The 13,224-nt window shown below is 53.0% G+C and overlaps 1 protein-coding gene across 14 annotated transcripts in view; it reads left to right on the top strand.

The window, feature by feature from the left end:
* Nucleotides 1-6,116: 6,116 nt before the first annotated feature.
* Nucleotides 6,117-13,224, top strand: part of LOC122379073 — a 184,527-nt gene continuing 177,419 nt past the window's right edge. For 10 of the 14 annotated variants that reach the window (XM_043360991.1, XM_043360987.1, XM_043360994.1 and 7 more), the window contains exons 1-2: nt 6,674-6,927; nt 7,502-7,647. In XM_043360991.1, coding sequence (XP_043216926.1) covers nt 6,725-6,927; nt 7,502-7,647 — 349 coding nt within the window. In that variant the 5' untranslated portion in view covers nt 6,674-6,724. Of the gene's footprint in view, nt 6,928-7,501; nt 7,648-13,224 lie in introns of all 14 variants that reach the window. The other 4 variants (XM_043360995.1, XM_043360990.1, XM_043360993.1 and 1 more) reach the window with 2 other exon arrangements.

Here is a 13,224-nt window from a genome sequence, read left to right as displayed (position 1 = left end):
AACATTCGTCCACAAATGTGGTTCAATAAAACCATGAAGAAATATCAGACCATCAAGTGATTGACGAATTTAATGCATGGAATGGATGATCGAAACTTTTGAAGTCAGGTAGATGAGGTCTGTTAGGTGAAGCTATTGTATTTGGGAGCCGAGAATTGAAACATTCCATATCATTTGTGTCCCGGACATTCTTTTTTCGCGGTCGATGAATGACAATATAATCTCTTGTACCCTCGCCGGCATAGGCGGCGGAACGGGGAGGGCACCGGAGCACCGTTCCCCTCTTTAATTTTGGCCTTTTAACAGTAGCCCTATGGGCGTTGCATGGAAAGAATGGGACTATGAAAAGTCGGCAGTGCCGTGCCCCCCCCCCCCCCCTAATTGAAGGTGTTCCGCCGCTACTGCTCGCCGGACCTATTTGTTTTCTACATACACGCCGGCCGAGGGGGGGCGGGTACGACCCCCCCCCCCCCATCGCCGTTTCGCCACTGGTGGAGCTAGCGCGTCGCGGAAAAAAACGAGCGTGTGCGCCGTTACGAGACGCAGAGATTAATACCCGATTTTAAGGCCTTCTATTGGTCAGGGGTCGGCTTACGGCCCGCGGGCCGGATCCGGCCAGGAGGGTGACGGTTGGATCCGGCCCGCGACCATCTGACGTCCGGCCCGCGGCTGGTATCATCGACTTACATCGTGTTCCGGCCCGCGGTTCCTTCAGAAATCGACTCCGATATAAAAGTGACTTAAATGTGCTTTGGCACAATAGTTCTTCCTTCGCACACTTCATGAGTTTATAAACACCATTTGCGGGTGTTTTTGTCTGATTCTACTTCTAGACAAAACTTGCGCGGGCCGGACGTCAGATGGTCGCGGGCCGGATCCAACCGTCACCCTCCTGGCCGGATCCGGCCCGCGGGCTGTAAGCCGACCCCTGACCTAGAAGGCCTTAAAATCGGGTATTAACCTCTGCGTCTCGTAACGGCGCACACGCTCGTTTTTTCCGCGACGCGCTAGCTCCACCAGTGGCGAAATGGCGATGGGGGGGGGGGGGGGTCGTACCCGCCCCTCTCGGACGGCGTGTATGTAGAAAACAAATCGGTCCGGCGAGCAGTAGCGGCGGAACACCTTCAATTAGGGGGGGGGCACGGTACTGCCCACTTTTAGTCCCATTCTTTCCATGCAACGGGCCCATATAGGGCTACTGTTAAAAGGCCAAAATTGAAGAGGGGAACGGTGCCCCGGTGCCCTCCCCGTTCCGCCGCCTATGCCGGCGAGGGTACAAGAGATTATATTGTCATTCATCGACCGCGAAAAAAGAATGTCCGGGACACAAATGATATGGAATGCAGGGGCGGATCCAAGGGGGGGGTCACATGGGTCATGGCCCCCCCCTTGAGGCCCGGGGGCCCAAAGACCTTCCAGGGGCACCACCGGCCTATCAGGGGTATCACAGTCCTGACAGGGGCACCACAGGACCGCCAGGGGCACCACAGGCCTAGCAGGGACACCACGGGCCTGGTGCCCCTGGGCCCTGACAGGACTGTAACGCCCCTGACAAGCCTGAAGTGTCCCCGGCAGGCACGTGGTGCCCCTGACAGGCCTGAGGCGCCCCTGCAAGGCCGGTGGTGCCCCTGGCAGGCCTGTGGTGTCCATGGCAGGCCTGTGGTGCCCTTGCTAGGCCTCTGGTGCCCCTGACAGGCTTGTAATGCCCCTGGAAGGACTGTGGTGCCCCTGGGCCCTGACAAGTCTGAGGTGCCCCTGACAGGCCAGAGGTGCCCTTGCTAGGCCTGCGGTGCCCCTGGCAGGCCTCTGGTGCCCCTGACAGGCTTGCGGTGCCCTTGGAAGGACTGTGGTGTCCCTGGGCCCTGACAAGCCTGAGGTGCCCCTGGCAGGCCCGTGGTGCCCTTGTTAGGCCTGTGGTGCCCCTGGCAGGCCTCTGGTGCCCTTGCTAGGCCGCTGGTGCCCCTGGCAGGCCTCTGGTGCCCTTGCTAGGCCGCTGGTGCCCCTGGCAGGCCTCTGGTGCCCCTGCGCCCGGAGAGGACTGGTGCCCCTGAAAAGTCTGAAGTGCCCCTCGGCAGGCCCGTCGTGCCCCTGACAGGCCCAAGGTGCCCCTGCGAGGCCGGTGGTGCCCCTGGCAGGCCTCTGGTGCCCCTGGCAGGTCTGTGGTGCCCCTGGCAGGTCTGTGGCGCCCCTGGCAGACCTGTGTTGACTGGTGCCCCTGCTAGGTCGCTGGTGCCCCTCACAGACCTGTGGTGCCGCTGGGCCTTGACAAGCCTGAGATGCCTGGCTATGACAGGCTCGTGGTGCCCCTGATAGACCAGTGGTGCCCTTGCTAGGCCTGTAGTGCCCCTGGCAGGCCTTTGGTGCCCCTGCTACCCCTGCGCCCTGAGAGGACTATGGTGCCCCTGAAAAGCCTGAAGTGCCTCTCGACAGGCCCGTGGTGCCCCTGGGTCCTGACAGGCCCAAGTTACCCCTGCGAGGTCGGTGGTGCTCCTGGCAGGCCTCTGGTGCCCCTGGCAGGTCTGTGGTGCCCCTGGCAGGCCTGTGTTGACTGGTGCCCCTGCTAGGCCGCTGGTGCCCCTCACAGGCCTGCGGTGCCCCTGGAAGGACTGTGGTGCCCCTGCCCCTAGGGGTGCTCATGGGCCCAACAGGCCCGTTGTGCCCCTGACAGGCCTGTCGTGTATACTTGCTAGACCTGTGGTGCCCCTGCTTCCTGGCAGGCCTGTGGTGCCCCTGGCGGGCCTGTGGCGCCCCTACAAGGCCGTAGGTGCCCCTGACAGGTTTGTGGTGTCCCTGGAAGGACTTTGGTGCCCCTGACAAGCCTGAAGTGTCAAGGACAGACCCTTTAGACGCCAGGGTCAAGTTCGTCGGACTGACAACGATTTGCTTACCTGATAACGTTCCTGGTAAGTGGTAAGTACTCATTATTCAGCGTCCACAACATATATACACATAGCACATTCATATATACTTGCTTACAATTGGTAAATGTGGTTGTGGCTAAGAGGTAAGATACTGACTAAAAATAAAAAATAAAAATAAAAAACAGAAAATGGGGGCACCACCAAAATGAAGTGGACGAAATCCGTTGAGTTTTTAATTTTGGGTATAGGTAGGGGCACCACTTCGATTCATGACCCTCCCCTTGGAGTTTTCCTGGATCCGCCCCTGATGGAATGTTTCGATTCTCGGCTCCCAAATACAATATCTTCACCTGACAGACCTCATCTACCTGACTTCAAAAGTTTCGATCATCCATTCCATGCATTAAATTCGTCAATCACTTGATGGTCGATATTTCTTCATGGTTTTATTGAACCACATTTGTGGACGAATGTTTGCGGAGACGAAGATAGCGGAGACAGAGGTTTGCGGACGAAAATATGCGCAGACAAAGATTTGCGGACGAAGATTTGCGGACGAAGATTTGCGGACGAAGTTTTGCGGACGAAGATTTGCGGACGAAGATTTGCCGGGACGAAGATTTGCGTGGACGAAGAAATGCGGACGAAGATTTGCGTAGACGAAGAAATGCGTGGACGAAAAAATGCGGACGAAGATTTGCGGACGAAGATTTGCGGGGACGAAGATTTGCGGACGAAGATATGCGTAGACGAAGATTTGCGTGGACGAAGAAATGCGGACGAAGATTTGCGTAGACGAAGAAATGCGTGGACGAAAAAATGCTTGACGAAGAAATGCACGTACGAAGAAATGCGGATACGAAAAAATGCGCTACGAATATTTGCGCTTACGAAGAAATGCGAGACGAAGTTATGCGACACGAATTTATGCGCCGACGAAGATTTGCGGACGAAGAAATGCGGACGAGGAATTGCGCGACGAAGAATTGCCATACGAAGATTTGTCCGGTTACGTTATGAAACGCAATCAATATCTTTTGCCGCAGTATCGTCGGTAGCGTATGGTTTGCCGCATAATATTGTGCCAAATGATCATGGTATGGCAGCTTTTGAAGGAATACCTTCACCGTTTTTGGCGACTCAGGTGTTTTCCCCGCCGTTTTCGTAGGCACCCCCTAATATACGGCCTTGGGCACCCCTAACGATGGGGGGGGGGGGTGAGGTCGGATAAGGGGTAAGGACTAAGGATCTTACGATACCTACCTAAATGAAGAAACCAAGTTATCAAGATACCTATAAGGAGGCAGAACCCCCTTGGTTTTCACGAATGAGTCATGCAAAGAGCGACCGATCGCGACAAAACTTTCATTTCCAAATTCCAGTAGGTACATCCGTACATACCTACCAAGGAGTTAATTATCCAACACCTACCCTGAAAATTTCGTGAAATTTAGGCTAGCCAATCGTGATTCGGCGTACCTTCCTATACCTATGGAGGTAGGTACAGGTCTCGCGGTTTTTAGCGGTAGGGTTTGCACCTAGAAAATTTAATGTTAAGGTACTTCAGGCTATATCTTCGTCGTCTTAAGCTTGTGTTGAAGATGCGATCGACTTGTTGGGTAACAAGCCAGCCATGATCGTGTAAAATGGTTTCATCGTAGATCGACTAGTTTCGGAGATATAACCGGAAATGTAAAAGTGGGCAAAACCTACCGCTTAATCTCGCGAGACACATGCTTGTATACGTCATCGTACATTATCCGTGTGTTTCTAGTGTTTTTTTGTGGTTGCAAATGTTCCACCATGCCTGAAATGATGTTTTATATCATGCATTATCCCACGCCCTGGTGGAGGGCAGCTATTTATTGCCCGTCCCTGACCCTCCCCCTCCACTCTCCAGTCTTTTTTGCATTACCTCTAAAATTAGTCATGGGTGGAGCTTTTCCAGGGAAGTTGGTGGGGCAAAAAGTCATCAAAACCACAATGTCTGATTATGAAGTTGAATGAAATGCCAGCACTGAATCAATTCCTATCATTACAGATATAATATTTTGCATGAAACAGACATTCCCAAAGCTCTTCAATGCGAAAAGGATTAGGCGGCGTTCGATGTCTCCTGGACGGCAAAGATTCTTTGCCGTCCGGCCAATCCCGTCCAAGGTCAGCGGGGGCTCGGCTGCGGTTATGAAACGTGATTGGCCGGACGGCGTAGAATCTTCGCCGTCCGAGAGACATCGAACGCGGGGTTAATTTGCAAAGCAACAAAGTCTAAGAAATCAGCCAAAGTTGTTGGAGCAAAACGCTTATTGGTGGGGTAAAATACCAAGTTGGTGGGGCCAACTGTAGGTATAGGAAGCCCCGCCCCTGAAACTAGTAACTACTGCGTCGATCGTCGCGAAACTTTCAGTGCCCTCTCATACATCACTTATGCAACTTGTGTAAAAAAAAAATCGTTCCAGAGCATATGAAAGGCTGGCCACAAATGACGTCAGAGTGATGTCATGTTCATCCACTTTCGACCAAAAAAAAGGTTTTACGGGAAGAGCTATCATGTCAAGCAGCTACACATGCCCGCTCGCAATGTAAGTACGTACGTAGGGTTTTATGTATATTTGTAATGGTTTCACTCAGGGTTGTGCTCGACTCAAAAAATTTGCCGACTCGACTCATCATTCAACTTCACAAAGCCCTGACTCAACTCTGACTCAAACAAGGAGCTAATTTTTTCCCTTGACTCGACTCATGACTCAAGCGGCTCAATGAAAGCATGAGTCGACTCAAACTTGACTCAAATTTTTTGTTGAGTCAAGTGAGTTGACTCAAATTGACTCAGACAAAAAAAGTTGTTGAGCGGGGGGGGGGGGGTGAAAAAAATCCAGCAGCAGGGCCAGGGCCAAGTTGTTAAGCGGGGGGGGGGGGGGGAAGAAAAGCTTGTTTCTAGAAAGTTGAGTCAGCTGACTCATGTTCCTAAATGTTTGATTCTACTCATTGTCAAAAGTTATTTTACTGACTCAACTCTGACTCAACTGAACGCCTTAATATTTTTGTCCGACTCAACTCTGACTCAACTCAACAGCTCAACATTTTATCCGACCCGACTCAAATCTGACTCATTTGAGTCAGAGTTGAGTCAAATTTCTGACTCGACTCATGAGTCAAGCACAACCCTGGTTTCACTTCACCCGATGCATTTAGGACGTCTGCAGCATACCTACCTAATTGACCCATCTCGTCTGCCCAGACTGTGTTGGTGTTAGCAGAGACGGCTAATAACCCCTGCCCAGCTGAATTAGCCACGTCATTACGTTGGCAGTTTGTTTCTGAGTGCGGTCCGGAGCCGCCGCGCGGTCGGCTCGTAGACCTCTGTTTACAGAATCTCGGTTAGTCTGATTATCACTAGCGTGAATTATACACACTGGGCTGTGTCGGATGGCTCCGTGGCCAGCCCACCTCAGCTGGGAGAGAGGGAGAGAGGAAGGAGAAAGGAGGGAATATGAGAGAGGAAAACGGTAGCGGATTGAATGCATCTCGCGGAGAATGAAAATAAGGAGATGGGGCAGGGTGTCGGGATTGTGCAATAGAGGAAAGGCAAGGGATTGCAGTTGGCTGGGGACATACACTGGAGCTGGCCTCAATTTACCCTCAGCCTCCCACCCCACCCCTCTCCACCGCGCCCGTCCCGCGCGCCTGGCGAGCGCGGCCGTCGGCGGCGGCGCTCCTGTTGTTGCGTCGCCAGCGACGCCGCGGCCGTTGCGCCGACGACGCGTCGGCGTTGGCGGCGGCGGCGGTCAGGTGGCGCGCGGCGGCCAGTGGCAGGTGGGCCGTCGGCTCGGTGGTGTCGCCATGGCCTGTCGGCCACGGCCATGTACGTGATCTTCCCAGTGGAGGTCCTACTTGACGTGCCCGCCCAACCACCGTCGGCGCCCGCCGCGCTCCGCTCGCAGTCCGTGCCGCCCGTGCCGCTCGCGCAGTCCGAGCAGTGTGAGCCACCCGTGCAGTCCGTGACGACTGACCAGTCCGTGCCGCCGGAGCGAGTGTCGTCAGAGAGAGCTCCTGTCACTGCTAGGTGAGTTTGAAAATAAAATACATTTTGATTATCATCACTTGGAATTGTGATAACAGCATTCCATTATTCTGTATCATTGGTGTAGAAGGTATCTAAGCAATTAGTTCGGTTCCTCAGCACCTGGGGTCCAGGCGGTGTAACGTTACTGCACTCCCCCTGGCGGCCTGTGGCGGCTAGTTTTATTACCCTCCCGCAGCCAGGACCCTGAGGTCCGGGTCACCGCTGGCAGCGTTCCGACGACTGCTCGCTGCCAACTAGCGACTACTATTGTGGAACGTATTCATCAGCGGCGCTGAAACACCCACTCCCCAGGGTGCCTCGGCAGTGACCTGGGCTCCCTAAGATCTACATGCCCCGTCACCCGGGGGTCAGTACCGACCGTTTGGCCTTGACCCCGCGCGCTCATCGGACCGGAGCTGAGGTCCGCGGGGCACCTGTGACCGCTCGCAGTAACCTGCCGTGTCGTCATTCGCAATGACCTGCTACGTGGTCGCCGGTGGTGACCCGTTGTGTGACCGCTCGCAGTAACCTGCTGTGTGGCTCAGCCAATGACCAGCTGTGTGATCATTCCCAGTGACCCGCCGCCACCGCCGCCTCCACCGCGCACTCGGGAGCCAGCAGCCATGGCTGGAGAGAGCGGGGCACTGAGGGACATCTCACCAGCGGCCGCTGACCTGCTCAGGACCTACAGTGGTGTCAGCTTCAAACTGGTGAAGGCAGGTCAGTCAGCAGACGGTCCCTTCTGTCCCACTGTCTCCTAGAGGCCTCTAACTCCCTGACTCTCTTTTTCCATCTCTCTCTCTTTCTCTCTCTCTCTCTCTCTCTCTCTCTCTCTCTCTCTCTCTCTCTCTCTCTCTCTCTCTCTCTCTCTCCTCTCTCTCTCTCTCTCTCTCTCTCTCTCTCTCTCTCTCTCTCCCCCTTTCTGTTTCTGTCTCTTTCGCTCTTCTCGGACAGTCCACTGCCAGCGTTTGTCATTGAAGCGTTAGGTGGCGCGGCGATATTTCTGTCTGTCGCCGCCGGGTGTCGGTGACCGGTCAGTGTGACCGCACCCTGGCACCGGCCGTGGAAATTTGACCGGTCTCCGTCCGCCGGGGGCGGCGAGGCGAGCTGTGAGGTAGGGTCGCTGCCGCGGCGGTGTCGCGCCGCCTCGGCAGGGCGGTGGGCGGTGGACGGTGTGGCTAGGACCGGCTCAGACCGGAGTCGGGAGACGGACAGCCAGAGCTGGTCTGTCCTTGTGGGCCGGCGGTTCTCTATTAATAACGCCGGTGGCCTGAGCCCGCCGCCGCCGCCGCCATGGCCACCCGCCGCCTTACAGTCGGCCGGTGTCCAACGGGACGGCAGCGATACAGCCTGTTGCAGGGTGCGCGCGTGGGAGGGACGGCCACAGGTCATTGGGCGGCTGGTGTGCGTAAAGGAGGACTGGCTAATGTCACCGTACGACAGCTGTGTGATAAGGATGGAAGAGAGAGAGAGAGAGAGAGAGAGAGAGAGAGAGAGAGAGAGAGAGAGAGAGAGAGAGAGAGAGAGAGAGAGAGAGAGAGAGAGAGAGAGAGAGAGAGAGAGAGAGAGAGAGAGAGAGACAACGACGTGTTTTTTTTAATGACCGTTAACTAGCCCTTAAATTTTGGGAGTTTTTACTTTCATGAACCAGCATTTTTTACAGTTTAAGTCGTCGATATTCTTCACTGGTCTTCCAATAACGTCATTGAAAGCGGGAGATGATTGTCATTCGCCTGGCTCGTTTTCACAATAAGGTACTCAGTAAACTTAAAAAAGTGTTTTAATCAACCTGATACACCTCTAAACACCCAGAAGCACTTATTCAATTATTCATCAGCATCGCAGTTTTAGTTGTTTTTTTAACGTTTTGCGCATCAAACAGGTGTAACTTCATTGCAGTTTTTTGGGAAAATTTCGCCTTGCCCTTGAAAAAAAAATAACCATGCTCCGGATAGAACCTTTCATTTTCCTTGCCGCGGCTTAGAATGGACTGGACAGGTCGGTTATGGTTTCGGTCACGTTTTGGCCATGGCTGATGTAAACAGCTCATAATATCATCAGCACCAGACACCCTTTGTTGTGGATGAGGTCAGGCTCGATAACTAGTGGAGTGAGCTCGGAGATGAAGGGCATCAAAAAGTAGCCCTCGATTATCGTTATGACATGAAATTGCATCACTATGATGCATCTGTGGCTTTATCTGTGGCTTTATCTGTTATCTACAAGCTTTCGTAAACAGTGTTTACGGAGCGAGCGAAGCGAGCGGAGTCTTACGTAGAATAACGGAAATTTCTGAGTATGAGCGGCGGGCCGGCCGGCCGGCCGGCCGGCCGTGCGGACGCTTTTGCGAGGCTTATATCTCAGCAACCACTTGACCGATTTACACGCGGTAATTTTTATAGGGTAGCTTCATTCCTTCTACCAAGTATTGGACTATTCCCGATGCATGTGAGTGACCCCTTATGCACGTGCCACGTGCAAAACGAAGAGGTGTCAGTTTTGCAATTGTTGCAATATTTCGGTAACTACTTGGCCGATTGCGCTGAAAGTTGGCATGTAGGTAGGCACCCACTAGGCACTGCATATCCAAGTGCCAGAGTTGGGGTGCTGCTGCACGTGCGCACGTGCAGGGGTCGTTTCCAGATCTCGAGAACGGCTGGACCGATTGCGTTCAAATTTGGTACACAGTTAGGGACCGGTTAGTAGGGTGCCGTGCAAAAGCCAGTCGGGACCCATTTTGCACGTGCGCACGTGCAGGGTGCCGCTCCCAGATCTCGAGAACGGCTGGACCGATTGTGCTCAAATTTGGCAAATCGCTAGAGACCGGTTAGTAGGGTGCCGTACACAAGTCAGTTGGAGGTACCCCCTCGCAATTTCGCACGTGCAAGGCCCACCCTCTCGCTCGCTCCGTTAGTCGCCCCATAAGGCGTTATACTGGTTTTTATTACGGAGCGAGCGAAGCGAGCGTAGTCTTTCCTTAGATTAACGGAAATTTCTGAGTATGAGCGGCCGGCCGGCCGGCCGGCCGGCCGGCCGTGCGGACGCTTTTGCGAGGCTTATATCTCAGCAACCACTTGACCGATTTACACGCGGTAATTTTTGTAGGGTAGCTTCATTCCTTCTACCAAGTATTGGACTATTCCCGATGCATGTGGGTGACCCCTTATGCACGTGCCACGTGCAAAACGAAGAGGTGTCAGTTTTGTAATTGTTGCAATATCTCGGTAACTACTTGGCCGATTGCGCTGAAAGTTGGCATGTAGGTAGGCACCCATTAGGCACTGCATATCCATGTGCCAGAGTTGGGGTGCTGCTGCACGTGCGCACGTGCAGGGGTCGATTCCAGATCTCGAGAACGGCTGGACCGATTGCGCTCAAATTTGGTACGCAGTTAGGGACCGGTTAGTAGGGTGCCGTGCACAAGTCAGTTGGGACCCATTTTGCACGTGCGCACGTGCAGGGTGCCGCTTCCAGATCTCGAGAACGGCTGGGCCGATTGTGCTCAAATTTGGCACATCGCTAGAAACCGGTCAGTAGGGTGCCGTGCACAAGTCAGTTGGAGGTACCCCCTCGAAATTTCGCACGTGCAAGGCTCACCCTCTCGCTCGCTCCGTTAGTCGCCCCAAAAGGCGCTATACTGGTTTAGTAAAATTTTGGGTAAAATTTATAACACTATTTTTTTTTAATTACTTAAAAAGTAAAATAATTTAAACTGTGCCCTGACTTGATCCAGTTTCCACATATATGACCGAAGACATTCGTTGTAGCGGTCACTGGTTATACACGTTACATACAGCATAACACGCAAACGGCTGTAGTCGAACCATGACGACCATTACAGATTCGATCCCGAAAAAAAGCATAACAAATGAATAATGCACACATACTATGTACATACACCACTGAACTCTATAATGTGGAATGCGCATCGGCCGCCAAATGGTGTCCAACGGTGCCGCCATGTTGCGCAGACCAGAAAGCGGCCGCCGCCTGTGCTGGGGAATAGGGAATTCGGGACCTCGATTTACGTTTGCGGTCGCTGCATCCGTTACGCTCAAGCTATGTGGACACGGAACCCGGCATCTTACGCAGAATTGAGTGGAGAACAAGATGAAATCCTAAAAAATCATCAGCTATAAGGAACTAGTACGTTAAACCCTTATAAGTCAATGGGGAAATATGAAAATTGTTATTTTGGCGCCGAGAATGATCTGAAACTATCTCAAGCATATAAAATCATGATTTCATGCACTCTTTGCAAGGTTCTATGCTTCATATTTGCATTGTTGCCCTTGCGTGACGTCATTTGTGACGTCACAAGGGTCACCATTTTTCTTCAATAACTCCCGACCAAATTGAGCTAGCGAGTCGGGAAAGCCACCAATGGACTCAGGAAGAACTGCCGAATCGAATGATATGCGACATGACCTCTTTCGACCAGCTTCGTGACCTGGGGGTGCTGACCTGACCTTGACCTGAGGTCAACACCCTAAGTTGATCTGACCCGAACAAAAAGTACATCACTCGATGCGCCTGAGCTAGCTGAACACGATGATGCCAAAATCGCGGCTCTACGGCCATTTTTGGCGAAGTTATTTACCAAAAACCGAACCCGTGCCTTAGATCACTTGACCTGACCTCAGAGGTCACCGGTTGACCTGAGACCCTTACAGTGGGTTCCTACCAGTCACTCTGCATTATACTTTGCCGCATACGACCACTTTATCGCTTAATTCTAGTTTAATTAGCGGTGCATTAGCGAGGTGGGTTCAATCAACCCCCTCGGCCGGGGCAAATGTAGGTCAGGCGAGTGAATTTGAGGAATTCTGAAGATACGATCGTGTTCCCCACTCAATTCTGCGTAAGACGCCGGGTTCCGTATCTACGTAACTTGAACGTAACGGATACGGCGGCCGCAAACGTAAATCGAGGTCCCGAATTCCCTATTCCTCAACACAGGCGGCAGCCGGTTTCTGGTCTGCGCAATATGGCCGCCACCGTTAGACACTACGGCCAATAGGGTTGAAGCGGCATTGCTCCCCTGTGACATACACACTACGCACAGCCCACCCTTTCAACAACTGGGTTAATATTGATTGCATATTTGTTACAATCCTTACCGCAACGTTGCTGCTGGGTTTGCCGGAATGAACACGGATCGAGCAATGACAGTCTGAACAGGAGGCAAATCGTATGTCTTTGGATATTGGCGGACGCCTCTGTCGGTCGGCACTGCCCCAGGCCAATGTCTCCTCCGAGATCATCTGCCAACATTGTGTTCTTGGAGCTGACACTAGGAAATGGTGCCGCCAAGGAACGCTGACAGCACAAACAGATTCACTCAGCCATGGAGCACAAACTCATCAGACTTTCTAGTATGGGTGTTATCTAAATGGGAGTGTGGCCCTGAAATGAATTTTTTTCATAGTCGCTTTTCTTGGCACTGTTTGTGTGTCGGACCAACCCCGGACCCCCGAACAAATGATAAGCATAATTCGCAGGACCTAAGTCACCTTGCTGTCACGCCCAGCTTGCTGCCACAGCCAGTGCTGTCACATACAGTTCCATTTAGAGCCAGTGCAGCTACGCCCAGTGGCGCCATATAGGTACTCAGTGCAGCGGCACCCAGTGCTGTCACACCCAGCACGATTACACCCAGCGGCCTTACACCCAGTTCCGCCACATCCAGTGCCGGAGCACACCCAGTGCTGTCACACCTATGTAGTGCTGTTACACCCAGTAGTGTCACAGCCAGTCCAGTCACAGCCATTGGCGTTACACCAATCGCTATTACAGCCAGTGGTGTCACACCCAGTGGTGTCACACCTAGTGGTGTCACACCAAGTGCGGTAACACCCAGTGTCACAGCTGCTCCGCCACTACACGGCCACCACCCCAATCCCCATGGTGCAGCCCCAGTAGTGCGACGGCTCAACAATGGACCGAACGGCCGGCCCGGGCGCTGCACATCAGGTGACTAATACGGATATATGCCACAGCAGTTGACCTATCGGCCAGCCCGCGCCAAGACTTATGACTAGTCAGATATCGAGTGCGCTCTTTTGGCTGGAGCAGCATTAGTTCCGGGAAATGGTACCTGTCGACAGCGAGGGCATTCACTATGATTGCCGTGCTTAAATGTATGTACTTATTCCGGAGGGGCCGTGATAATCCATAATCCTTCGATTATCTCATTCATCATACCTGAAGCAATTACCTACATATTTTTAATTTAGTTGATTTGATTTCAATTTTGTCAGTCAATTCAATTAAAACTTTGTCTGATGCTGTTACCAG

This window comes from Amphibalanus amphitrite, unplaced genomic scaffold, assembly GCF_019059575.1.
Source record: "Amphibalanus amphitrite isolate SeventyFive unplaced genomic scaffold, NRLGWU_Aamphi_draft 000070F_arrow, whole genome shotgun sequence".
In the NCBI taxonomy this organism is placed as follows: domain Eukaryota; kingdom Metazoa; phylum Arthropoda; class Thecostraca; order Balanomorpha; family Balanidae; genus Amphibalanus; species Amphibalanus amphitrite.
The sequence above is the reverse complement of the archived record's forward strand: the minus strand, read 5'-3'. Positions and strand labels throughout refer to the sequence as shown.